We start from the raw sequence: 26,480 nt of genomic DNA on the forward strand, positions 1-26,480 counted from the left end.
CCATTTGATCCTGGCATAATTCCCGACTTTGCATTCACGGCAGGCTTTCGCGCCTTTTGCCATCTGTGCGCTCCCTAATAACGTTACCGTGATGGGTGTGGCGTGGTGCTATAAAGCGACGCTTTCAAATTGGAACACACAAATTTTCCGCAGGGGAAATAAAATAAAGGGAACTGATTTGCTGAGGATTAAAACATTTTGTGACGAGGCTATAAAAAAATAAAATAAATGGACTGTGATGGTTTACTGTGATGAAATACAACAAAACCTCCAAATTGAAACACAATCCATTATGTAGCATCGGTTGGCTTTCAAATTCTTTCAAATTGAATCAAAAAATCATCACACAAGAGTCCCTTGAGTGCTCCGAGGTGTGACAAAGTATTGCGATATCTGGCTTGGGTGGCGAACTTGATCATGTGCCTGTACGAAGATTTCAATTAGGAAAGATGGATTGAGGTCTTCTTTTTTGAAAGAGGCTACAATGTCCGCAAGGTAAGAGGAGAAAAAAAAATCAAGCCTATGATTTCAGATCATTTCTGACAATAAAACTGTTATTTTGAAGCCACAAATGAGTACTTCCTGACCACATATAAACATTTTGTGCACGCCTTATATCTATGCTGTGGTCAAAAAAATATAAATATAATGTAATATACTGTAATATACTGCATATATACTACATACAGAAAAAACACGACAGCATGTGCCTTGTTCCTGTATGGTGACGTTTTTTTTTTTTTTTTTTTGACTGAGCGAGCGATAGCAAGAGAGAGAGAAAGGGAGAAAGTGGGCGGGGCTGTGCGCCACGTCTGTGCCAATCGGCCCAGGGCTACCTAATTAAAGCCCTGCCAAGTAACCCCCCCCCTACACATTCACACACACACACACACTTTAAATCCTCTTCTTCGGCGCACACTGAAAAACACGCCGTCTTTCTTCCACATGCAGACTCCTCTGGAGGAGATCACGCTAACCATGCTCTGCGGGGCTCGGCTCGTGTAAAACCGGCAAGGTTCAGTAGGGGGGGGAGATCCTAGACGTCGAGACACTCCGGGCGACCGCGGATGTGAGCGCCGAACAGCTGCAGAAGTCGCGTCTGAAAGCGGGTCGCGAAGGAGCCAGCATCCGCGCAGCTTTTTTTACTCCCCGGAGCACCGCGAGGAAGGCGGCCAGCATCCTTGGCATCTCTCCCCCGGCTGTCCTTGCGTTCCGGCAAGGCTAATCGGAGCGGCGAGGACGTCCTTCGTTCCGTAAAGCGCCTTATATCGGGTAAGACTATGCACTATGCATGCCTTCAGATTTTCTCGGGAGGAGGCTTGTGATTGTCCGCTGTGACTTGTTTCTGCGGCCAATTGGAGCTGAAACATTCGCATGCACGCATGCATGTATAGAACATTAAAAGGGATTCTTCAAAGGATGGTTTCGGAAGCGTGGTCTTGATTTTTTTTATTTTATTTTATGAATGATCTTAAAGCTGAATGCACATGGCCAGCACAAAGAGCATCACTTTCATACCATGTATTATTTGTGACTTTTGAAATGCAGCAGTCTCGCCAAGTGCAAATCATACCAGTATTACCGTAATATTATTAACATTATGGTTATTTATTTATTCATACTTTAATTAATTTATTTTTTTTACATTCTTTGCTTGTTGGAGTGATTTCATGATGTCACTTTGGGTTCCCGCCGGAGTTAGGTCACACGCTGAAAGTCCGTTTTATTCGAGCATCCTCCAAGCTCTCCTTCCGTCTCTCTTCCGATTGGCAGAGCTGGCGACCACATCCATGAGTTAAGTCAACAGAGGCAGCGGGACCGTCAAGAGTCAGGATGCTAATTATCACCTGTCACTTAGACGCTCTCGATACCAGGTCGACCCGGGGATAACAAGGATGAGCCAACACGAGTGGAAAACTGAGAGGAGGCGACTGTCCTCTGAGGTTTTCTTTCAAATATATTCCAAACTTTTAATCAGGTAGCCAGTGGATATTGATCTCCATGCAGATTGTGTCCACAGTAAATTCACCTTTACTCTCGTTAATTTGTTAAAACGTTATGTTAATTATTCGAGATTGTTGACAGTGTGTTTGTGAAAAGAGACTCTTTTTGTCTTAACAGAGTGTTTGATCGTCTTCAAAACCAAACCCCTTTTACATTACATTTGGTCACAAATTTTTTTTTAGAATAAAGTAAAACTGTTCAAGGTTCACAATTTAATTTTAAGTCAACTCTTAAGGGAATTGATGGGAAGAGGTTTTAGTTTTAGGTTTTGGTGTGCTTCATTCAATAGTGCCTACCTGAGAGAAGGTGGTGACCAGGATGTTGAGGGTCCGAGAGAATTTTGCCTGCTCTTCTCTTGGTTCTTGCAGCAATGCAAGTCCTCAAGAGTGGGTAATACGGTAACGATGATCATTTCCAGCAATCCTAACTGTCCACTGCAGTTTTTTTGTGGTGGCACCAAAGCAGACTCTGAAGGAGGAACACAGGACCGATTCAATGATTGACATATGAAACAAAACCAAACAAAATAACTTTTCGTATTCTTGGTTCTTTGTCAAGACTGCGTAAATCACAGTTTTTGTGATGATTTGCAGGCTCTCTGTTGTACAAGAAGCTAAAAATAAGTGTGCAAGGTGTGGTATAATGCGGCCAGGCAGCCAATGGAGACGCGTTACAAATTTGGTGTTTCCGATTCTCACTGGTTGTTCAGCTACATTCTCGTTTTGTCCAAAAGTCATCAATTGGAGTCACGAGGCGGTTGTCGGACAGCTTTGATAAGTCGAATTGCTCGAGACTGAAAAAGAAGGGCAGCATTTTGCATTTCAGTGACACTTATGGGGTTGCCACGGCCATTTCAGTCCGGCTGGGACTGGATCGGAACCTCTGGTTAGTGGTTGTCTCCAAGAGAGATGCCCACTAGGTAGCCAAGCCAAAAATCATGCTTACTATATTGTCTCACGACTGTAAAAATCAATCGCCAAGTCGCAAGGCTTGCCCTCCCAAGATACACTTGGACATTTAACTCATTCAGCCATCAAGTGGCTTATATATCGTTAACGCGCGCCAAAGTGGGGACTCATGTGCCACGAACATGTGCTCGGCGGTGTACTTGGAAAGTGGCACAGTCTGAATTATGCTGCGGATATGCTTTGGCGCCGAGGCAGCGTTTAGCTTGCATGTGCTAATCTAGTTGTTACATAAGACGGTAAGCGTGTGCCGGAGCGCTTCTCCATCACACACACACACACACAAACACACACACAAACTATGAGTGCGCATCCTTCCACGTTTTTGTATATGATTGGCATGGTTTCAGGTTTGACAGGCAAGAGACTTGGGATTTTCTTTCATGGCTTTTTTTTTTTTTTTTTGAATCCACAACATGTTACTCATGTTGACCTTGATGCTGCTGGGAACTCCCAGCAGCAGCACCACCAGCGCTCCCCCCTCCAGACCCCCAACCCCACGTCAGCAAGTCTGCAGAAAACACACGACTGAGTCGGATTAATCGATGGTCAGCGTATAGGTATCGTACCACCCGACGGAGGGCTGTTAAAAAGAAACACCTGTTAGGCTGAGGAGGCAATGGTGGGGGCTGGAAAAACAAAAAAAATAAAAAAAAATAAAGCAATTGGCCCAGGGGAGTTTTGTCACAAGCTAGAACGTTTCATCATGAAACTAGTGAGAATCAGAGAGGATTTAAAAGAGTAATTCCTCCACCATGTGACTATTTTCATCTGTAGAGAGAAGGAGGAGGGGGGGGGGGTCTGCGTGTTGCCCCCCCATGTATGCTTTCGGCTTCATAATCTCTTCTGATCCGACTTTGGGGAGGGGCCAGGATGTCTCGATAAAGTCTGCGATCGGGCTGAGGAAGCAAATGCTCTGCTGGATGTACGAGGCTAAACCGGAGCCTTTGCATGGGTGCGCAGTTATTATATCCCAGTTAGCGCCGTCCCACAACTCACCTTTAGTCCACACGCTACGCTCGACAAGACAGTCGTAGGCTGCAGTTGGATCCGGCAGTGGCTGGACCTGGAGCACACAAAAAAGGGGGTGATGCGGATCGTGCGCTGAAAATGGCTTCATCTCCGTCCGCACAATGTTAAAGGCTCAATAAAGTTTCGGGAGGGTTTCCTGTACAGCGATGATTTTGGAAGCATTATTTGGCATGTCACATTAACAATAGCACAGATACATTTCTATTGTAAACAAATGGAATTTTATTGCATGGCAGGTCCAAAATGAAAAGAAGAAATCCATTTCCCAAGAAACCATTTAGCAAAAGTCGTTGACACACTTTATTTGCTCGAGAGAATGAATCACTTTAAATGATGTGGCGGGCCATAGTGGGTTCGACACCCCTGTTCTCTGTAAACAAAAGAAATTTCATTTAGGGGCATTCGACAATCAACAGTGTTGATTACCAACAGCGTTGTAATCAACGCTGTTGAACGTCGATGAAATAGAATCCAATTACGGACCAAAAAAAAAAAATTGCCAGGAATACGTTTGTGTGAGTCATAAAACGCAGTTGGGTCTGCATTTGGATCAGAATGGCAAGTCACGCACAGGCCTGCTTTCTATTTTAACCGTATCAGGCCCGACTCTTTGATTACAAAGACAAAACTTCAAGCCAGTGAAATTTGAGGCAATCCAATCAAAAAGATGCTGGGCCGGATTAGGAGGCGAATCCTTGACGTTGCCTCTTCTTCCAATACCGAATCGAGAACAACAAGCTGTGGACGGTTAACAGCACGAGCGAGAGCATCCGCGAGAACAACAGATACGAAAGTGATTGGAAAAGAACTGACAGTCATTTGGACGCTCGGCTCCTGCGGCCATTAGGGACTAAAAGGGCGGCCATTTACTGCCAAAAGATCGACAGGCGCTGCCGCTCGTCAAGTCAAGGGACGGAAAGAAAAAGGCGCGTGCACGTTGCTTGGCCGAAAAAGGGCGGACTCAACTAAAACGCCGCACTCTCTTCTCTTTTGATCCGATGTCCAAGTGGCCTCCTTCCCCCTTTTCCACGACATGTCCAACTATTCCTCTTTGTCCATCGATTCCATTGCGTGCCCCACAAGGGGGTGGGATTCGTTTCCTCTCCTCCTCCGCAGCGTCGTCACACAGCTCCTGCTCTCTCTTCACTTTGCCTTTCATCTTCGCCCGCGTCCTTTTTAGTCCTCTCCATTTGAAAAGGCTCCCGGCATCAATAAAATAGTCGTTGAACATCATCCCTTTAACGCCAAGACTTAAGCCATTTTGAGAAGATTTTTGTTGTTCCAATCAGTTAAGGCTCTTTCCCGGAAGTGTTTCAAAAAATGTAAAAGAAAAATAATACATTCATATTTAAAAGATTGTATGACTTGCATTTCAAGGAAAAATTATTAGAAGAAAAGCTTAATATGAACATAATAGTCTAACAAGTGGGGCGGCCCGGTAGCCCAGTGGTTAGCACGTGGGCTTCACAGTGCGGAGGTACCGGGTTCGATTCCAGCTCCGGCCTCCCTGTGTGGAGTTTGCATGTTCTCCCCGGGCCTGCGTGGGTTTTCTCCGGGTGCTCCGGTTTCCTCCCACATTCCAAAAACATGCGTGGCAGGCTGATTGAACACTCTAAATTGTCCCTAGGTGTGAGTGTGACTGCGAATGGTTGTTTGTCTCTGTGTGCCCTGCGATTGGCTGGCAACCGATTCAGGGTGTCCCCCGCCTACTGCCCGGAGACGGCTGGGATGGGCTCCAGCACCCCCCGCGACCCTAGTGAGGATCAAGCGGCTTGGAAGATGAATGAATGAATGAATGAATGAATGAATGAATGAATGAATGAATGAATGAGTCTAACAAGTGGCCAAGTATGTAGAACACACAAGGAATCGTAACGTAAGTGAAGCATTGTGCACAACGTGCAAAGTATCAAGCAGAGCTAAAGTGATCAGTGGGTCGAATAAAATACGATAACAGTTGTCCAGTTGCTGCCAAAAAAAAAAAAAATCATTGAACCATTTTAAAGTGACCAGTAGCGGCATTTGTAGTACAACGAGTGTGCAATCATGCAGATGTCCTTGAGCGCTTTAAAGTGTCTGTTGCTGTGGAATAGAGATCAGTGACAGTGGTTCAAGTGAGTACAGAGCTGGAGCTACAATAACTTAAAAAAAAAAATGGATGTGGTGTCAGCCGGCTAGGATGCATTTACAATCTTGTGCAATGACTGCAGACTCGTTTATGCCGGCGATGGCGCAATCGTACTGCAAGCTTTTCTTCTCTCGATGGGTCTGTGAGCGAGAGGCACTCTTTGGTCGAGGCGCGGGTGATAAATGAGCTACTCTTCTGTAATTTTGGATAGAGCTCTCGAGTCGGATCTCATTAGATTGTGCTCATGGAGCCGCACAACAGGGGAATTCGTTTTTTTTTCTTTCTCTCTTATGATCAAAGTCCATATCGGCAGGACTGTGCGATGTCTCTGATGGATTATCCCGTGGTGTGGGGGGTGTCTTCAGAGTGTTTTTTTTTCTCTCTAAGTAATCTGCAAACGGTGGAGATTTTGGCGATATTAAACTTTCTTCATATTTACCATAGCAAAGTAGACTTGCCGTTGTCGCCCAAGGTGGATATCGGTCATGTGTATGCCGCGTGCGATAAGTAGTAACACACATAGCATTTTCCTCATGGTGTGGGCTCACTCATTATCAAGAGAAAAAAAAAAAACATGCCGTGCTGTTTTTACGCACCGTAATTGTCACACTCTGGCATCAGGAGTCTGGCTGTCGCTTGTAAACACCAGAGCGTCTACGCGCGTGGGCGCCGCTAACCGGGATGCGAGTGATCGGAGGGCCGCAAGCTGTTCCTTCCCGAGGTGTCTCCGCATTGTCGCTTGTGCGTGGAGAAGGTGAAGAGGTGGCATGGCGGGGAAGCGAGGAGGGGCTCCCTGCTGTGAGAGACAGAGATGGGCGGGAGTGGAAATGTTTGTAGATTAGAGAAGGGGGTCACATTATTCATATCTGGTCATGCCGAACTTGGAGTCGAACATTATTTTAGGGAGAAAAAAAATGTTGTGGAGCGTTTCAATTCACTTTCAGCAGCATCATGGTGAGGAGAAGAAGGAAGAAAAAAAAAAGTTGCTAAGCAGCCAAGACGTGACACTCGAACCGCACAAAGCGAGCCTTCAGGTGCTAAAGGAGGCAGCGTGAGCTAGCAAGCCGGCGCAACATCTGAGCAAGTGCGAGCCAGGCGAGGAGTTCTTCTGATCTTTCTCTGCCTCCGTCTCAAACACCAGCAAGAATCTCCCACAATGCACCGCGGCCGGCCTCTTCAGCTTCCCACATAATCTCCCGTGAAGGGTGTATCTTCCCCCCCCCCCATCCCCCTTCCGACTGCCTGCTGCTGCCTTGCAGAAGCGGCACACTAGAAGCCACTCGCAATCTGTTCCGTGAGCCTGGTTGGCTTCCAAGTTGTTCTAATAAACATTCCCAAAGGAAATTAAGAATTAATGGTGCATTTTTGCATTCTAGAGTAAAAAAAAAAAAAATGTGGACGTCGTAAATCGCGTGTTAACTGTACAGGCAATGTTTCGAGTAACATTTCTTAACTGTCATACTATTATGTTGAAACGTTATCTACGTATAAATAGAATTGTCCCCCCCCCCTCATTGATTGAGCACGCAGAGCTGAGATTAAAATGCAGAACCTCCCAACCTCAAGCTCTTGCGATTTTCTCCCCATTAAATACCATTTCCATTCTCTCTGCTTGTTTTGCATCCCCCCCCCCAATCTATTTTAATTCTCACAGAGCACACTCGGTAATGATGCTCTCCAGGGCCTGAAAATGTGACTGTTGCCAAGCCAATAAAAAAAAACAAAATTCCTTTTTTTTCCTTTTTTTTTTTGTGCCATCATGAGTCTTCAGGTTATGAAATATTCATCTCACGTCACCAGAAGACAACAAAAAAAGACTAAAAGCATTAATATTTAAATGAAGTATTATCTAAGGAGTCCGTGGGATTAGGTAAACAGTAGCGCCACAAGAAAGCTGCCTTGGTTTTAAAAAATTACTTCTCAATATTTTACAGTTCTTTATTTCAATGTAACGCATTTCATGAAATGCAATATTATCCGGCTATTTTGATATTTGATATGTGGTGGTTTTGTTAAGCCTGAAAACCACTTCAGCTGCCGACCTTGAAAAGTATTCGCAATTGTTTGCAACTCAAGTGGGGTGGGGTCATTAGACACAAATAAACTTTAACTGCTTACTTCTTTCATGTCCCAAAACAGCAGCATGAATGTAGGATAGCCCAAAAAAAGTGGCAACCTGGCGTTAAGTCATTAAACAAAATAAAATAAAATAAACATTTTAAAGTCTTAATCAAAACAACGAATTAGCATTGAAACAGTTGCACACGGTGGTTCAGAGGTCATGACGAACAAGCCGCCACAGGTGTGGCCCTCACGACAACAGGAAGCAAAGCTCGAGTGTGACACACAAGGCATTTCAAAATAAAAGTAAACTTTTTATTTTTAACATATATTAGCTTATTTTTGTTTTCCAAAAACAGAGGCGATGACATTTTTTGCCATAACTAACGACTGCTGATAGAGCTTCCAGAAACAGGACGTGTATTGGTCAATTCAAGGACCTGTTGTGAATTTTGTCATTCAGCTCCTCGTTTGAGAACACTAAGTGCAAAAAGTATTGAAACACTAAATAATTGGACATGTGCATTGAAAACTTTTGAGGTCATTTTCATCTGGAAAAGTTATTACTTTTATTACTTTTTTTTGGTTCAAGATCAAATTTCAGCCGATACCCGAACATCCGAAACTTCGTACTTCCAAAACTTGATGATGCACCGCAGTCATCCTTGTGCTGAATATGGGAGTGATTGCCTCCAGCTCCAAAAGGCTGCTGAGATAATAATTACCATCTCCATCTGGGAGTGTGTGTGTGTGTGTGTGTGTGTGTGTGTGTGTGTGTGTGTGTGTGTGTGTGTGTGTGTTTGTATGACTATTCTTGTGAGGACCACTGTGATTAAATGTGTGTGTGTGTGTGTCCGCCACATTCAATTGCAGCACATGGTCCAATAATGTGTGCCTTTTTTTTGGCTTGTTGCAGCCTGGGATTGGGTATAGAAACATTTGTTGCAAAGCCTCGAAAGCCACTAGGGCTCTTTTTTTTTCTCGAAAATTTCACTCTCTCGACAGCCATTGTTCTCCGGTTCCTGTGGCCCTTCACTTTCAGGCGAATGAAAATCATACATTTGCAAAGACCGCTTTTACTTTGGTAAACAAGTGCAATTTCCTTTTCGCCTCAGGGCAGAAAGGGAGGCGCCCCACCAGTTTCAGGCAAGATAAGGCCCCCGGGGCCTTAGGTTTAAGACCTACTGTGTTTGTTAGACAGTGCGGTGAGTGGGCATGCGTGCCGCGGGCCAGTCGATCTCATTAAACCTGCGCGTTAATTTGTCAGCGGCACAGAGGTGAGAGATTGATTGCCTTCTCCGGTGTCCACAGCCAGGTTGGCATCCTGCCTTCCCGTGGTTGTTTAGTAACCGGGACAAAGGCCGGTGGGCCGAGCTCCGCGTCGCTGGCTGCTTCCAGTGCGTGCTGGCAGAAAGATCTAGAACAACGCCGCCGGGGGGGGATGATCGCAACGTGGCGCCGAGCGGGGGCCCGATAGCATTTAGCGGAGATCAAGCGCGGCGACAGAAAAAAAAAAAGACGACCGTGACATTTAAGAAGGTTTCCGGGGGGGGGGGGGGTGCAAAGATGGATGGCGCGGGGAGGAGAGGGACGCTAAACGGGAGGAAAAAGGGAAGATGTTGAGGTGTTGCGTGTCGCTGCATCGATTGCTGCAAAGGATGGAAATAAATCTCCATTCTCTGTCGCCTCTGCAGCAGTAGGAGGAGGCTGTGTGTGTGTCGGGGGGGGGGGCATATTGGACGAGAGGTCACCATTACATGCGCACGGTACTCGGTTAGCCGAGTCGCTGGCGCACGTGCTTCACAATTTTAAGGTTCCGATTGAACTACGAATAGTCGCGGTTCCCAAAGAGCAGAAAGGATATACGCCGTGAGTATGGTCGGATGCTCTGTTTGCATGCGTTGCCGCTACATGTTCGTTGAACTAGAAGCTGGTCAAAGGTGGAGTGTAGTTACCGTTACGTGCTGTTGAGCAGGCTGTTTTAAAAAAAAAAATCCTGAAATTATATGAGTCCCTAAAACGCTGCACTTTAATTCATCCCGGTGTCTGTATGCGTGTGTTGGAAAGCGTCGCGGTTTTAGTGAGCAACTGAGTTCAAATGGACTCAGCCGTTATCTCTAATTAATGTCGGCAAACATAATTGAGTTAACCACGCGTTACTTTATGTGGCAGGTAACTCGGCTCTGTGCGTGCTCATCGTTGCCGAGAGCTGTTATAATAATCCCTCCGTAATCTGCAACGCATCCATGGGATTACGTGACAAGATCCTCCGTGTTCATGGGGTCCCGCACTAGGTGTCGACACAGTGACACTGTGTCGACGGTATCGCTCTGTTCACACAGTCAATCCTCGACCATCCATCCATCCATTTGTCCCCGTCTCCAATGTCCATCCAGCCACTTATCCATTCATCAATCTACCATCCGTCTTTCTCGCCGTCTCTCTGTCCCTCCACTTCCTCTATTATCTGTCAATGCATCTCGCCGTCCGTCCATCTACAGCCATCCCACAATCTGTCTTTTCCTCTTTCGTTCTATCAATCCTTCCTTTCCCTGCGTCCATCTACCATCTGGGTCCTACCCAGATGGCAGCGAAGCTATTCACATCTCTCGCTTTCTCCGCGGTGATTCAGTGGCGTCTTTCAGAAGAGCGTCAAGAACGAAGGTACACCGACTGAAACGAGCGCATTCAGGAGCGCTATCGTCACAGCAGTCGAGATGCTCGAGAAATGGTTCAGAGAGTCGCGTTTGTTGTGTGTAAACCGCATGCCGCCGCTCGATGACGCTCCAGGCGGGTATTAGACGTTGGTACTTGTAGACGGAGCGTTGGAAATGAGGTCAACCTTCTCTCGGATGGAGGTCTGAGTTCAACAAAGAGAGTGATCCGCTTGTGTCCTGGTTTTCAAGTCTATAGTGTATTTTATTTATTTTTTTTAATGGTGGATGGACGAGTGGTTTTTAACAATACAACGTTTTCTGTCGCACGATCACGTGGGAAAGGAGAGCCGCGGTGGCCGTGGATTTCACGCTGGGAGAAAAGTCAAACGCCAACACAATGAGCCATGGCGCTGATGGCCGCAGCTCAAGCCCAGACAGACCCCGCCTCTAAAAGAGACATATCTGCTTGCAATCTTTCGAGTGGGTTAGAATATGTTCAAAAAGGTGTTTTTAAAAAAAGTATGGTTTATATATGTGTGTGTGTGGGTGTGTAATACATCCCCGTGATCAATGGGGGTTCGCTATATATGCTTTCCACCTTATTCCTTTTTGCCGGAGTGAGTCATATTCCAGAAATTTCCTCGACTAATCCGCTTCCTGCCAACTTCTGAAGCCTTCTAATCATTTTCCTTCAGCACTTCAATGGGGCGCCATTACATCCACCGTCTTCTCTTGCTCTCACCTTCAAATTTAAAGAAAGCAAGCGAGAGCCGAGACCTTTTCAGTGGCATAAGGTGTGTGTGCGTACGCGAGCAATTAAGCCCCTCCCCTCTTTGATGGAGTTATTATCAGGATGTGGAAGGAGAGATGAGAGTGCTCCACGCTTAGGACCAGTCCTCATTCTTATTTTTAACCACTCCATTAACGTCCTTTTTTTTTTTTCTCCTTCAATAACGCTAACCGCGTGTGTTCTGATCTCATCCCGCCACCTTCTTTTGGTCACAGTGGACATAAATGACGAACATTAAGGCCTTTCGGCAACATTATCACAACCGCAATGGACGATTGAGGGCTGGGAGCGTACGGGACTGCACTCATAAAATGCTTTCATACGTGATAGCAGTAGCGGCCCCACTATTCGTAATGTTTGGATATAGTTGTTTGCTGGAGTTATATAATTTCTCCAGTTGACAATTGTTTGTGTCTCGAAAGTTTTGGTTGGTTGGTCGTGGGTTCCAGCTGCGTAGCGACTTTTCGCAGTTAGCTTCCGTGCTAACGTCCGCGGTTAGCTTCCGTGCTAACAAGCTAGCGTTTTCCAAAGTGTATATCATTGGGTTCTTTTGTAAGTCATTCCCCGAGGGAAAGCGGGGACTTTGAATTGGATTATAGCGAAGGGAGGTCGCAGTCGATTTTGCGGCTGGTCGCAGTAAAGGCCGAAGTATTGACATCAGCTCTCAGATGGCCGCCATTACACGGCACAATGCGGCCCCCAAAGTGGCTGTGCGGGCGCGTATAATTACAGTCATCAGCCGACAGACAATGGCGGGCTATCGCTTCTCTTCCGCCGTGACGCAGGCGGCGCGACAGGAAGATGAAAAATACTGCCGGACAAATGATGTGAAATTGCAAGTGCTGGGGGGGGGGAGGAGGAGGGAAAAAAATATGGATGAAAGGTGTTGTCGTCTCAGGTGGCCCTGGTCGAGAAAGCGCAGGATCAATGGTGCCTGTCGGGGTTGCTTTTCGTGTGGCACCAGCGGCTCGATAGCGCTTTTAATCCTTATTTCCTAACCGATATTTTCTCCATTTATGGGCACATCTCTGCTTCAGATGATGCTTATCTTTTTGGGCTTTTCTGTATCAAGTTCAGACTCATCTCCTTTCCTCCACTCTCCATCTCAAGTTGCTCACCGCCGCCGCAACTCGGTCTATCGCAGCTGACGCCCGGGCCATAATAAAACTCCCACCTCCAGTCGATATGCTTTAATATCTGCCGTTTCTCTCCGCTGCCCACAGAAATCATTTCGACTTCATGCCAGAGTACACGACTCAACTTGCTTCGAGTTCTCTCATTCGGGGGGTGGGGGGGAGTAAATAAGTAATATCGCCATCTTTGAATGACTTTAAGCGTCATGTTCTTTCAGTTGGACTTTTATCGCTGAAATCAAACATAGCGGTAGCTGAATTGTTTTATGCTTGATACCAGGGAGCCGTATCAAAATTACGCCGCTACATAATGAACAGTATGCTAGGACAGGCATGTCCAATGGATCCCCGATGACATTATCACGCCGTTATGTTTTCTTCCGCTTTCCACTGCACAGCAAAAAATCAAGTCACACGTGCGAATGTCGCTGACCCGCTTAGAACGCTTCGGATCAGATGTTCCAAGTCTTTGCATGTCTGCATGTGTCAATTTGTGACCAGCCAACATCTACCGAAAAAGTAAGCAAGCACTTGTACCAAAGACTCAGATTAAAGCTTTGCTACTCAGGATGGAGAGATGAACGATTAAGAGGCAGTACGGAGGATTGGACCTTGGCTGTGGGATTAGCATGACGGCGGATGGCGAGGAAAGAAACGCGACGGGAGAGCGGCGAGCGACGGCATACGGCGAGCTTTTCCTCAGTCAAAAGAAAAATCTTTAAAAAGTACAGAAATTGAGTGGTGCGTAGACGTCAACGGGTGTATTTAGGGGACAATCGTGGCCGGGGGCCGTCTGTCACGCTCTGTCGCTTTTTGTGTGATTTAGCACTTGAAGGCTTTTTTTTTTTGTGGTCACAGTCAAACACTTCCTTCAGCCACCATGCGGGAGTCCGATGGGGCCAAGCTGCGAAACTGTGCGACTGATTGCAGCACCAAAAGATGTCAAATATGTTTTTTTTTTCTTGTATTCTTTTTTTTTTTAATGGGAATGACACAAAGTAGGTTTTTAAAAGCTCACAAAATATATCTAGCGTTCTTTTGTTCTAGATTATGGAAGCGCCGTGACTTCTGATTTCTGATTTAAGTCTCACTTTTCCCCAAGTTGATGACTGGGAAGAAAAAAAAAAATCCCGCATGTCAATCAAGCAATATGGAGAGCCAAACAATCAGCAACAAAAGCGAAAATGTATCATGCGTTCATCGCGCTTCCTGTTGTCTGTCCACTTGAACCGCTTTTTACGCTCATCATTCATGATGAGGCTGCGCATGATGAAGTGGCGCCGATTGCTCTTTACTTCTGACGCGAGGCAATTATGTCGAGCGTTAGCTTTGATTGTCTCGTGTTTTAAATGGAAACTTTTCATGAGGATACAGGAAGTCTTTGTTTGTTACAGCGAAGGCTCACCCAATGCCTCCTTAGAAAAACCTTGAGATTGGTTCAGGGTCCCAAGGATAATTTCTTTGAAGACCGCTAAATCATAGAGTGTATCGGCGCAGTTAAGCTCAGGAGTTGGGGGGGCAAGGGGCCAATAAATCATAAGCGATGCCTGGTGCACTCCCCCGAGGTGTGCTTTGATAAATGCCTACAAGCATCAATGTCAAGTCTCGACGCCAACGCTTCACTCGCTGAGTGACTTAATATGCGCACTCCATCATTTTATTAGCCGGCTGAAGAGGCGTTCAAGGTGTGTGGGTTAAGGCCCGCACCGACCGGCACGCTTCATACGCTTAAAGCAGGGGTGTCCAAACTTTTTGCCAAGGGGGCCAGATTTTATGTGGTAAAATGTCGGGGGGCCGACCTTGGCTGACATTCTTTACATTGAACAACAATATTGTTCAACAAATTTTAGTAAGCCAGTCTGTTTCACATTTCCATTTTTATTTTAATTTCAACAATCTTAAGAATTTCTTTTGGTTCATTTGAAACAGGAATTTGAAATATGACATATCAGTCAATATAAACACGGAGTGATGTCTTGTTAACTCGTGAGTGATGCCCTCTAGTGTCTAAATGCTATTACTCATTTAGTGAATGCTATTACTCATTTAGCCACTAGAGGGAAGCAGTACTCTATGAAACATCACTCGCCAGTCTACGAGACCTCAGTCAATGCAACACGTGTTCCATTGCACCCAACCTGCGGGCCAGACGGCACTGATTTTATGACGGGGGCCGAGGGCCGGATGAAATTCGACCGCGGGCCGGATTTGGCCCGCGGGCCGGACTTTGGACATGCCTGGCTTAAAGTGACACTCATTACGCGTAACTTGGAAGTGCAGCGGTTGTGTATGCATGCGTGAAAATGTCTGTCGTAGTTTATTTTTTGGAAGAAAAAAAAATGTATTGATACTGTGGATCTCGAGAGCCTTTATAGTTCAATCTGAGTGCTGCTGTTCCGGTTAGAAGAAAAGGTTTCCAAAAAGGTGCATATTGACGACTAAATTGTCCAGAGGTCAGAGTCTGAATGCTTATGCTCTGTGATTGGCTGGCGACGAGTACACCGCCTCTCTCTCCTGGGATATGCTCCAGCTCACCTGCGACACTTATTAGGACAAGCGCGACAGAAAATAATTGGGGCACACATTAATTCCAGGCATAGCAGCTATATCGAGGAAAGTCGGCACTTGAGACACGACTCTGAATGAGTGACAATCATCTGATGATGCGTAATAGTAACAGCCATATAAGCGGATTTTTTTTTTTTAAGGGGCCCGGGGGTTGGTTTTACGAGTGTAGTTTTGTTACATCCGTGGAAATGTAACGTGTGCTTTGTGGGTCAGGAAGATTAGGAATGCAGGCACATCACAGCACACAGCTGAGTTGACACACAAACACAGCTGGCCACCGTCGATGTGATCAGTAGTTTGCATGCGCGTGCGTGACGTCAACAAGCCGGCGGATTATTTATTTAATGTTTTGCAAATGTGATGCTGCCGTCGACTGCGTTTTATAACATTGGGTGATGAGCGGATTAGGTTTAGTTTGGGTGACCACGTGGAATCTGGTTTCACCGCAAAAGAAGTCGGTCAAAGTCACGTTGGAATTTCTGCACCTCTGACGATTTATTATGTAAGGGCGAATGTAGAAATTCCCCCCACAAGTCAGTGACATCGCTTAAAAAGATTTGAAAAATACCTATAGATTCCAGAAGGTGGTGCCAGAGCACTTTCTTTACGTAACAGGGCTTTAATTGGTCTCATGTGAGAAGCTCCTCCCCTAACTTCAACGTAGCCCCTTGAATAGGCAGCAAAAATACTGACATTAATTGCATGACATTAACTACCGTCTTTATTTTGAAAAAAAAAAACTTGAAGCGGTTTATAAAGTCTTGCCAAAGTGCTAATTAATTAATCGCTCATAACTCAAAAGCTGAACTGCTGCTGACCCGCCATGCATTCCTGCGTGTGATTGACAGGTGTGAACAGCGACCCGAGCAGTGCTGTAGTGACTGTCATCAAGTTAAAAAAAAAAAAAAAGACCCCGCACCTCCGAACCAGAGAGCCGCCGCCATGGGCAAACAAAACAGCAAGCTGCGGCCAGAGATGCTGCAGGATCTGAGGGAGAACACGGAGTTCTCTGACCACGAGCTGCAGGAGTGGTACAAGGTAAACTCCTCACACACGGCTTGGATCGTAAAAAATAAATAAATGATGGCGCTTACATAATAGGATGAGCCCCCGTTCGGTTAAATCCATGCAGGGGAATAAATGCAGAATATCTCTCAAGTGGAAAATCGGTCGAGTGCAACACCGAACAATCTTTGAATTAGCAAATCCAACTACTTAAATGTTGTCAGTAACTTCATTATTCAATGAAGAAAAAATATTCTTGAATATAAATAAAAAATCTGGAGGTGCACCTACGTACGTCCGCATCCTCGCCAAATTGGAATGGCTGCTTTGAAGTCATCATGTACCACTCCACACCTGTAGGTGGCGCGCCATCATCTTCATCTCTTGGCCCCAATGCAAATGGACTGTAAAAGCACAAACATCAATGTAGCATTCTTCTAATTTTCGACCAAAAAGTTTAAAAGTGAAACTATTTTGATTGTATGTTCATTTTTTTCCCTTGTGGTTTATTAAATATATTAACCCACCGATGTCTTATGTGGAAGATTTTTGCATAAATGTACCAAAGGACCAATTAGAACAGCATTAGACATTTTGTTCAAAATAGATTTTCATACTGAAGCTGGAAAAGTCCCATTTGGCGCCGTTTAATCCACTGGCCAGACTGGATTAAAAAGTGACGGCACGCTGACCGCATGACTCCTTCGTGCATATGTGATGGTTTTCATATATGCCTTCTGCATGGATTAGACCTGCATTCATGGAGCTCCTTCATGTTGATACCGTGTCCGCTTTCCGCCCCCAAAGGGTTTCCTGAAGGACTGTCCCAGCGGAACATTGAACGTGGAGGAGTTCAAGAAGATCTACGCCAACTTCTTCCCGTACGGCGACGCGTCCAAGTTCGCCGAGCACGTCTTCAGAACGTTCGACACCAACGGCGACGGCACAATAGACTTCCGGGAGTTCATCATTGCCCTGAGCGTGACATCGAGGGGCAAGCTGGAGCAGAAGCTCAAATGGGCCTTCAGCATGTACGACCTGGACGGCAACGGTTACATCAGTCGCGAGGAGATGCTGGAGATTGTACAGGTGACACACTTGGACACATACCGGGACTAGGTCCTTCTAACAACAAGCAAAGAGCAAAAAAAAAAGCATTCAGTAAGATGTAGACGACTATGAAATATGGTCTTTTTAAGAGGCACAAATGACCCGAGTAATCCAATGTTGTCTGGCCTGCTTTTGGAGCCGAGACACTTCTAGGGTCTAATTTACACCAACGTCCTTCCCCTCTTGAGGTGTCCCACTGATCTACTGTCTTTTTTTTACGCTCTGCACTCCCCCAGGAGCCATCTTAATGGCTCTGTAAGCTAATTGTAGACGTGTGCCGCGGGCTACCTCGCCGAGGTTAATTTAATGCCACCGGAGGGAGCGCAGCGGTCATATGAGGAGACGCAAAGATCCATCGGATCGATAACCTACACCCCGACAACACCCGTGATCGGTTATCTTGCACATGGACTGCTATTCATCTTTTTCTATCCCTCCCGCGACTGTGTGCCACCCTCAGGCAATTTACAAGATGGTGTCCTCTGTAATGAAGATGCCCGAGGACGAGTCCACGCCCGAGAAGAGGACAGATAAGATCTTCAGACAGATGGACCTCAATAATGACGGTGAGGTATTTAACATATATGTGACCCGCTCGAGCTAAAGTTTCCGCGTGTTCCAAGGGTTGGTTTTGAGATATGGACAAAAATGTTTCGGATGGTTCAAATTTTAAAAAACTTTTTTATGAAGTAGTATTTTGTCCATACGGAGACAAATCCAACTTGTTGCCGGGCAGAGTTCGTGGAGCACTCTCGTAACTGGCCAATAGTAACTGTCCATGCATCCCTGCAGGCAAGTTGTCACTGGAGGAGTTCATCAAAGGAGCCAAAAGCGACCCCTCCATCGTCCGGCTACTCCAGTGTGACCCCAGCTCAGCCTCCCAGTTCTGAACAACCGCCCCACCCCATTATACCCACCCCCCCATACAGGAAGCCTGCTTGGCGGCCCCCTCCCCTTCTTTTTCCCTCTCTGTTGCTATAACAACAGTCACTGGGGATAAATGCATGATGGTTCTCCCTAATGTCATTTTTGTTTTATGTTCGTGTATTCAAAGGGGGGGGGGGGGGAGAAGGAACGTATCACTGTCATCTTCCTGTTTATTTTTGTATATGTCAGCTAATATCAAAGGACACACACATAGGCATCAATGGGAGCGGCTCATGTTCCTAAATGGCTTTCTTGCTCTCGAACTTTGCTCATTTGCAAAGGCAGTACAGTATTATGTAACGTAAACTCGAGGAGTGACTTGTATGTTGCTTTGAAGTTTATTTGCATTTAATTGATTTGAAGTCCATTTGGGATGCTATTATGCGGATATGATCATCATTATTACTGTATTTCCTCAGATGGTGGTGTGGGCATTTATTTACTTAACTGAGTCCTTTCTTTAGACAAACATATTTTTTTGGAACAATATCAAACATTTCTAGTTACAATTGATGACCTTTTTAAAAACTATGACGGCAAAAGATTCAACAAGGTCGTGGATGCACACACAACATCGTTTGGCTAGCAACAGAGTTCAAATAGTTTCAGCACTTAGCGCTAATCGTCAGCGGAGGAGCCATTTTCACGCAACGCTTGATCATCTGTGCATTGAATTTGTCAACCTCCATACTCGCTGCTGTTTTGACTCGCAATGGGGTTTAAACGTCATGCTAGGGCCACTAGTTGAGGAAATACGATAATATTACTTTGAGGAGCGAAGAACCAACATGGCTGTTGCTGTCATCGTTTGTCCATATGTTTTGTACATAATGCTTTCATGTCATTTTATTTGTACATAACATTATTGTTGTTAAATTGTTGTTTATAGTAACGGAGAGAAAATGACAAAGCTGGTTGAAGTGAAATACCCATCATGCATTTGATATGAACAACAAAACGCACAGTAGCACACTTTTTATGTTTGCAAAGTATCAAGTTTGATTGTGTGTACGCATGTTGCTAAGTACGGAATGCTTGATGTTAATTTTAACAGTATTATTCATATTATAAGAAGACAGTTGTAACCCATCAGCACTGCATGACCCTAAAAAAAATGGATTTTATGCACGGCGGTATCCTTTTGCAACTGGACACTGTAACCACGCAGGAGAAAAAAAAATAAATACTTGTCTCGTTTTGACTCACAGGTCACTCACTAAGGGCTCGTTCATCACTCGGGATGCTTTAACCACCTCCTGGATTAGCCTGCTTAGCGGGCAGTTAGATGAAGGGATACGTTTTACAAGATTAGTCCAGTATTTTATTGCAAATTCCAAAGTAGCGGCTCGCGTTTACATGCAGACATGTCTTGCTCTGAGTGGTACAATTGGAGCCGTTGGATTTGCAATTGTTGATGTGTGTGTTACAAGTCCTAAAATCTTAAGTGCTCGTGAACATACAGGCACTCGGCACTGAAAATTCAGCAAATTGCTAAATTGAGGTCTAGGAGAGACCATGATTCTTTGAAGTAGTATTATAAAGCCACACTGGGGGGGGGGGGAAAGTGTCTCACAGGATTACAAGAAGGAAGTTGCGATTTAATAAGGAAAAACCTCAATGAAAATAAGTTGAGAAATTATCGGTCAATTCGACAAAAGAAATTGGATTGTCTGAATCTTTGCTGTTAATTTTCATTCAAGATTGCAACTTTTTTTTAATTTAAATCTACGACTCAGAAAATGACGTCTATTCCATTGTACCGCGTAATATCAAAAAATATTCGGAATGTATTCCTACAACTGACTTCTTTTCTCATCACATTCCATCTTTATATTTTCAAAACTTGACAATCTTGGAACTCCTCAACTCACCACTGAAAATAAAACTCCAAAGTTTGTTTCATTACATTCACGTAGCATATTTTTTTTATGTAATATGACGAATGTATTCTTCGAAGATCATAACTTGGACGATATTGTTGTAACAATATGACTATTTTCGTCACGTTACGTTATTCCTGTCATGTTTTTTTTTTCTTTTTAACATGCTTCCATTCATACAACTAAATCTGAAAATGACTTCGGTCGATTTAATATACTCGGGTTTTTTGTTTGTTTTTGGCGGGGATGGATGCTAATATCAAAACGATGTTCGTATAACGTAGCATCTTTCTTTTATGAATTCTTCACATTAAAACATCAACCTTGTAGTTGGACTTTTTCTCAATGTTGCCCTAATACTTCCGTCTAATTGCACACGACCGTTTTCTCCCTTTGTTTAATTTGATTGCAGGAGAGCGAATGCAATCAAAACTGTTCCGAAAATATTTGTGGTTCTTCACCCGAGTGATGACTCATTTTACAATTTGCAAGCATGAAAGCCCACCAAAACAACACATTTAATTCGCGATGGTTTAAGCATATTAAGCATTTCATATATCTGCATATTGTGATTTATGATTTTTTTGTAGTGCCAAGTCAAACTCTTTAACTTGTTGCACCAGAATTTGTGGCATGGCCAAGCAATGGCAAGTGAGGTCAAATTTGCGTTTGTTTTCTATTCAGCTGGGAGGGTGGGAGGGGGCGGGGGTTGTTGTTGTTTTTTTTTTTGCTTTTGGGCGACCATGTAGCATCACTGCCTCTTGCTGGTAGGATAAGGAACAACAATGTATTCGATGGCCCACTGCCTCACATGAACTTGCTAACTTGTGTTGGATGAATTCTTCCTTCCTTCCGATTGAACCGTTGCACTACAAGCGCGCCCTTCCTAACTTCTCTGTTGCATGGGGGGGGGGGGGGGGGGATTTGTTCTATGGGAGCTGAATTACCAATATCGATATACTTGTTTCAAAACTGCACGCGTGGACTCTTCTGTCATTTATGGTTCTAAATAAAATTAGGATATAAACTATGACCTCGTGCTTCGTTTCTTTTCAAACAAGTTATTAAACACAACAAAAAGGGTTGAATTCGACTTCAGGCCCTGTAACAATGTGGCAAAACTGACAGGATCCCGTATAAATGAACTTCAGTCTCACTCATTTAGGACCAGTTTTTTAATTAGCATTTTTAATGATGCTGTCAGTTTTAGACCTGCTTGATTGCATAAGAAGTATATAATTGGAATCTTCATCAAATTACACCTTTTTGCCAGGAAGAGATTCCAAAAGTATCAAAACATTTTGCATACAATGACAAAAGCATTACGTCATGTGCCACCTTGATAAAAAGGGGGAAGAAATGTTTGCGAATAGTTCCAGAAACAAGTGTGCATGGGCGTGTATGTGAGTAACCAGTCCTTCCTGTCAGGTCACTGCCAGCAAATATTACCACGCGTGTGCAATTACAATGAACACTTTCTACGAAAAGTAAACACAGCAGCCTATGTCTCAATTTTTTTATTTTGAAAAGGGCAAGAATAAAATAGTAACTAGACACACAAACGCACATAATGGTGGTGAAGACACATCCTCACGAGGTACTTTTTTTTTTTTTTTGTCAAGCGCAAAGACTGGAAAGCTTCTTTGAGCTCCAACCACGGTTTAAATATTCCTTTAACATTTTAAAATAGCGGAAATTAAAAAAAAATACATGCATCATAGTTAGTTATAAATTATATACTGGTGCATATTGATAAATGTTGACCATTTGTGATATAGCTTTGCTTCCCATACTTCCATGTTGTACTAGTCAACAGCAAATTATTTGAATAAATCAACAGCACCTTTGCTTTGTTACGGGCCAGTTGATTCATTTCCTTGAAGACGTGATTAGTCCAATAATTGCAATCAATCCAATCAATGCTTCGTGATCACTTAAATCACCCATCCCTAATACTGACACACTTACAGACCACAGCGTTAGGGACAACTGCACCGTCTAATGAGAAATGTCAAAAGAAAAGTTCAGTTTTGATGGGGTGAGGGGGGGGTTGCTTGTATTGGGTCCAAGTATACCTCAAGAAGTGGCCAGTATGTGCCTGGTTGAAGTTTAGGTCCACTGTGAAATAAAAAGCAGTCGGCATCATTTGGACTAAATCCAGAAACTGGATCGTTCCAGAGCGCCTCTCTCCAATAGGTTGCGCTGTTCCAGCATTGGTTGCCGGCTCCCTTGCGCAGCATCGGGGCTCCGTGACCTTTCCCAGCGAGGCTGCCGGCGAACAGAAACAGGCCGCCTCTCCGCAGGGGGGAGGCTCCTGTAGTAAGGCGGGGGAGGCTGCCGGCGTTGCTGCCTGACCGTTTGTGACACCGGTCTTCTGGGTTCACTGTAGCTCCTCGGAGCTTCGGTGTAGCGCTTGGGAGGAAGTGGAGGGGGAGTTTCTTTCTGCTGTTTGGCTTTGCCGACACGAGATTCAACCGGTTCCTCCGGAGGCCTCGTCGCCTTGATGACCGTTCGGGGCCGCTTCCTGTGCGGCCAGCAGGGCAAACCCAGGAAGGAGACGCACACGGAAAGGCAGCGGGCGGAAAAGATCAGCTGGATCACACAAGTCACGATGAGAGGCACCCAAAGGATCAGAGTGGTACTCTAATGGGGTGGGGGAGCATCCGACTGTTAGCAGCTGCGCCGTGTGAGCTTCAATCTGAGGCTTGAGCGCATCCACTTAGGTGAGGTTGTTGATGTGATGCACAGCCTACACACCAAGTCTGCGATTCTATTTAAGACGTTTATGAATAAAAGATCTCGAGCTGAACACGTCTGAAAAGTAGCTAAGTCGTGTTATAAGAACTCCTTTAAAGCTACCATACCGCATGCTCGTTGCATACGACTTAACTCACTATTTTAGTTAAAGGTGAAGTCAAACATTTCGTTCACAATACGTTCAATGCAATCCCACTCTTCTAAAGGCCGTATTCCAATTAATATTGCGTTTGTGGAATATGAAGTAGGCAGAAAAACTCCACCCGTTTCCATCCATTTCGGGGTGGGGCCATATTGTCACCTGCTGTTGAGTAAAAATGGCATCGCAATGCTTTAAGGCTCAGCTTGCGATCATCACATGACCAAATCCAGAAAACAAGTAAGCTGCGACAGCTGTTACCTGAGCACTTCTACACCGTTGTTGTTGTTTATTGAACATGAACTGCGATGTCATTTTCAGTTGACAGCAAGTAACAGAATGGCCACCACCTGAGATGGATTTTTCTGCTTGGAGCATATTTCACAAACGCAGTATTCATCTGAATGGCGTGTTCAACCAAATGGGGGGGCAAAGAGAACATATTGTAAAGAAAATTATTGACTTCCCCTTTAATAGGATTAGCGAGATATCTTGTGCGTTAATCAGCTAGCAAAGTAGTTAGTTTGGCCAGGCGAATAACTTTTTGCTACTTTTACTTAGCAATCCTGAGTGTGTGCCAACTCACTCACATAGATGCGCGTGGGGTCAAAAGGACACTCGTTGGTGATGCTGGAGTAGTCGATGGCATCGGGGAAGCGGCAGTGTGTCAGCAGGCTCCGCCCACCGTAGACGATGGCCCGCACCACGGACACCAGGAGGCCGATGGCGGACGCCGACGCCATTAGCGACGATACAAGGCTGACGCTGAAGAGGGACCATGTCTGGGATTTGGACAAACATACACACGCAGCAAAAATATTTTGGCACTTTGAGAATTCTTTGAAATGTTAAGTGCAAAAATGAACACATGGCTAGATAATGAGTTAGTTTTTAAGTTAGCTTGTTCGATGTGTGATGATAGCAGTGCGTCATGCTGGCCGCATGATTAACAAAAGAGATGGTAAGCAGCTGATGGCGCTTTGAGGCCCAGCTGACTCTGGTGCAGACTAACAAAAGGCAGACAGGGAGTGGTTTCGCAAAGTGAGTTTCATTCATTGGTATCTGCAACCTTTTCATTCTCGCTTGAGTGGGCCAACAACAGGGAGTAGGAAAGTGAGCTGTTATGAGACGACAGGGTTTGAACATGTGTCACGCGTCTACATCTGAGGCGGGGAAAGTTTCTCCTATTATGAATCACGGAATTAGTTTAATTAAAAAAAATAAAATATGATTGAAAAATTAAATAATTTTCTGAGGAACCTTTGAGGGTTAAACGTTCTGCGGCTTTTTATCACTCCCAAGACACAGAAGCTATTTAGCTGCTGGGTTTTTGAAAACCACAAACGGACAATTTTCCAGTCAGTACATTTCACAGTTCTGAAAAACAACATTTGTACTTGACGTGTCAAGAAAACTCTGGTGTTGTTAGACAAAACAGACTACCTGGAAATCCCAAACAGCGTAACATGTCAAAACACAAGAAACATACTTCCCGTCTACATATTTTTCCTTTCGGGACTCAAAAAATAGAGAGCGATAGTACTCACCAGGCCTCGGCTTTTCTTGTTTTTAGACAAGACAATAGCCAGAATGCCAATGACAATTCCCTGCAGTAACAAAAAAATAATAAAGTTCAGGTCTCACCACAGTATGTTTTATTAACATGACTGAGAGCAAAGGTACAAAGAGGAATGAAACTGTGGCCACATGATGAAACATTTGCGAATTTCAAAGCTTGAGAAACTGTTTCATCTGCAACTAAAAACGGCATCGAAATTGGGTGAAAATGTCTTTTCCTGAATCAAATAATCAAAATGTAATGATGTAAAATGAGTTTGAAAGATGTTACGTGATCATAGCTTGTGATCTCGGTACAGTTTCTACTGTAAGGCAATTACAAACTTTTTAGGGGGTATAAAGAGTCCCTGTTCCTGTCATAGTTTTGGTGTTCCCAGTGTGTATTACAGCACTACAGAAAACACTCACCATTAGTCCAGATGCAAGTGCCACCACATTGGAGATGGCGTACTCCATGGCACGAGCCTGCTTGTGGAGGTTGATGTGCCGGAGCACCACGCCGTGCACCAGCGCTCCCAACAGGAAGTTGACGTGGCCCACTAGCACCATGCTGAGGCCCATCTTCATCAGGGCCGCGGGCTCCTCCAGGCTGGCGCAACACACCCCTGCGGAGAAAACCCGTGTTTGGATCTGGTTACGTTGGGCGCGTCGGGGGGGGGGGGGCGGCATCCACGGTTCAACGTCCCCGCTCTTGTATCGATCGGAGACATGCGAGTCAGGTCAAACATACAGAGAAATGTCGCTCGCATTAATCATTGATGATCACAATGTCGGCTTGGACTGACAAAATGTCCCTTATTGGGGGTGGGGGGGGTTGCCAATAACATTTTGGAATCCATGTTATTGATCATCAAGCAGAACATGCTCATGGCAATGGGCTTTTTGATACTTCCATCTATTATGCCACTTAAATGTACATAAAACCGAATGAAAGCAATACAATACTTAAGGCGATTCTTGAAGTACATCTATATTTTGACATTTTCCTCATAAGTGCTGAACGGCATTACTGAAAAAGTGTAGTTGTTCCCACACACTTCATTCCCTGTAGCCACACCACGTTCACACCGTGTCACAAAATTTAATATTGACTTAAAATATTGATAAACAAACGGATCAAAACCATGTGAGGTCAGTTACCTGTTCTGGCCATCTCGATCAGGTCACCATTCGTTTACATTGACTTTCAGGTTTAAGCGTTAAAAGAAGGACCGCATGTCCTCTCCACACTTCCAACTGAACAAGTCCTACATGCCAGTCAGGCAACCCCAGCATGTTGACTGAGGTAATCTTCAAAATAAAATATTCTATTGTTCTGGAAAATGTGTTAATAAATGTACTGAGTTTTCTAAAAGTCCTGACATGCTTGTTTACAGTTTAAATTTTAGACATAGCTTGGGAGTGGACTAACAAACACTTTTAAAGTGGTTTATTAATTCTATGTAAAGTCCGTAATTTTATTTTGGAAGCTACGATGGTAATTCGTCATTGTCTGTTTAATTAAGTCACAGGTGTGCTTGTTGACGGCACGCCTTTCAAAGTGGTTTCAAAAAGAGCTCGCTGTACACCAGGCATGTCCAGCTCTGGGCATGGAGGGTTTTCCACCTCTGTGGGCTGCAACATACATGATTCAGATGATCAGCTCATCAGTCAGCTTTGAAGAAGCATTAGAACAATCCTGATTATTTGAATCAGGTGTGTTGTTGCTCCTGGGAGAGCTGGAAAACAGGCAGGAGAAAAGAGAAC

The 26,480-nt window shown here is 44.7% G+C and overlaps 2 protein-coding genes and 1 long non-coding RNA gene across 3 annotated transcripts; 1 reads left to right on the forward strand and 2 right to left on the reverse strand.

Annotated features, from left to right (window-relative positions):
* Nucleotides 1–862: 862 nt before the first annotated feature.
* Nucleotides 863–18,574, forward strand: LOC127604669 (hippocalcin-like protein 1). The gene is made up of 5 exons (XM_052071880.1): nt 863–1,272; nt 16,187–16,376; nt 17,151–17,432; nt 17,914–18,019; nt 18,246–18,574. The coding sequence occupies exons 2-5, from the start codon at nt 16,281–16,283 to the stop codon at nt 18,341–18,343; spliced, it is 582 nt and encodes a 193-aa protein (XP_051927840.1). The 5' UTR covers nt 863–1,272; nt 16,187–16,280; the 3' UTR covers nt 18,344–18,574.
* Nucleotides 1,272–13,761, reverse strand: LOC127604675 (uncharacterized). Its single transcript, XR_007963384.1, has 3 exons — nt 6,726–13,761; nt 3,969–4,035; nt 1,272–2,472 (listed from the first exon to the last, which is right to left on the reverse strand). It is a non-coding gene; the product is annotated as an uncharacterized LOC127604675 (long non-coding RNA).
* A 2,843-nt stretch (nt 18,575–21,417) lies between the features above and the next one.
* Nucleotides 21,418–26,325, reverse strand: LOC127604663 (transmembrane protein 54-like). Its single transcript, XM_052071871.1, has 5 exons — nt 25,875–26,325; nt 25,143–25,339; nt 24,704–24,763; nt 23,747–23,938; nt 21,418–22,903 (listed from the first exon to the last, which is right to left on the reverse strand). Exons 1-5 carry the CDS (start codon nt 25,885–25,887, stop codon nt 22,412–22,414), a joined length of 954 nt encoding a protein of 317 aa, XP_051927831.1. The 5' UTR covers nt 25,888–26,325; the 3' UTR covers nt 21,418–22,411.
* Nucleotides 26,326–26,480: the final 155 nt, after the last annotated feature.

The sequence above is a fragment of the Hippocampus zosterae genome, chromosome 7 (genome assembly GCF_025434085.1).
Source record: "Hippocampus zosterae strain Florida chromosome 7, ASM2543408v3, whole genome shotgun sequence".
Lineage (NCBI taxonomy): Eukaryota > Metazoa > Chordata > Actinopteri > Syngnathiformes > Syngnathidae > Hippocampus > Hippocampus zosterae.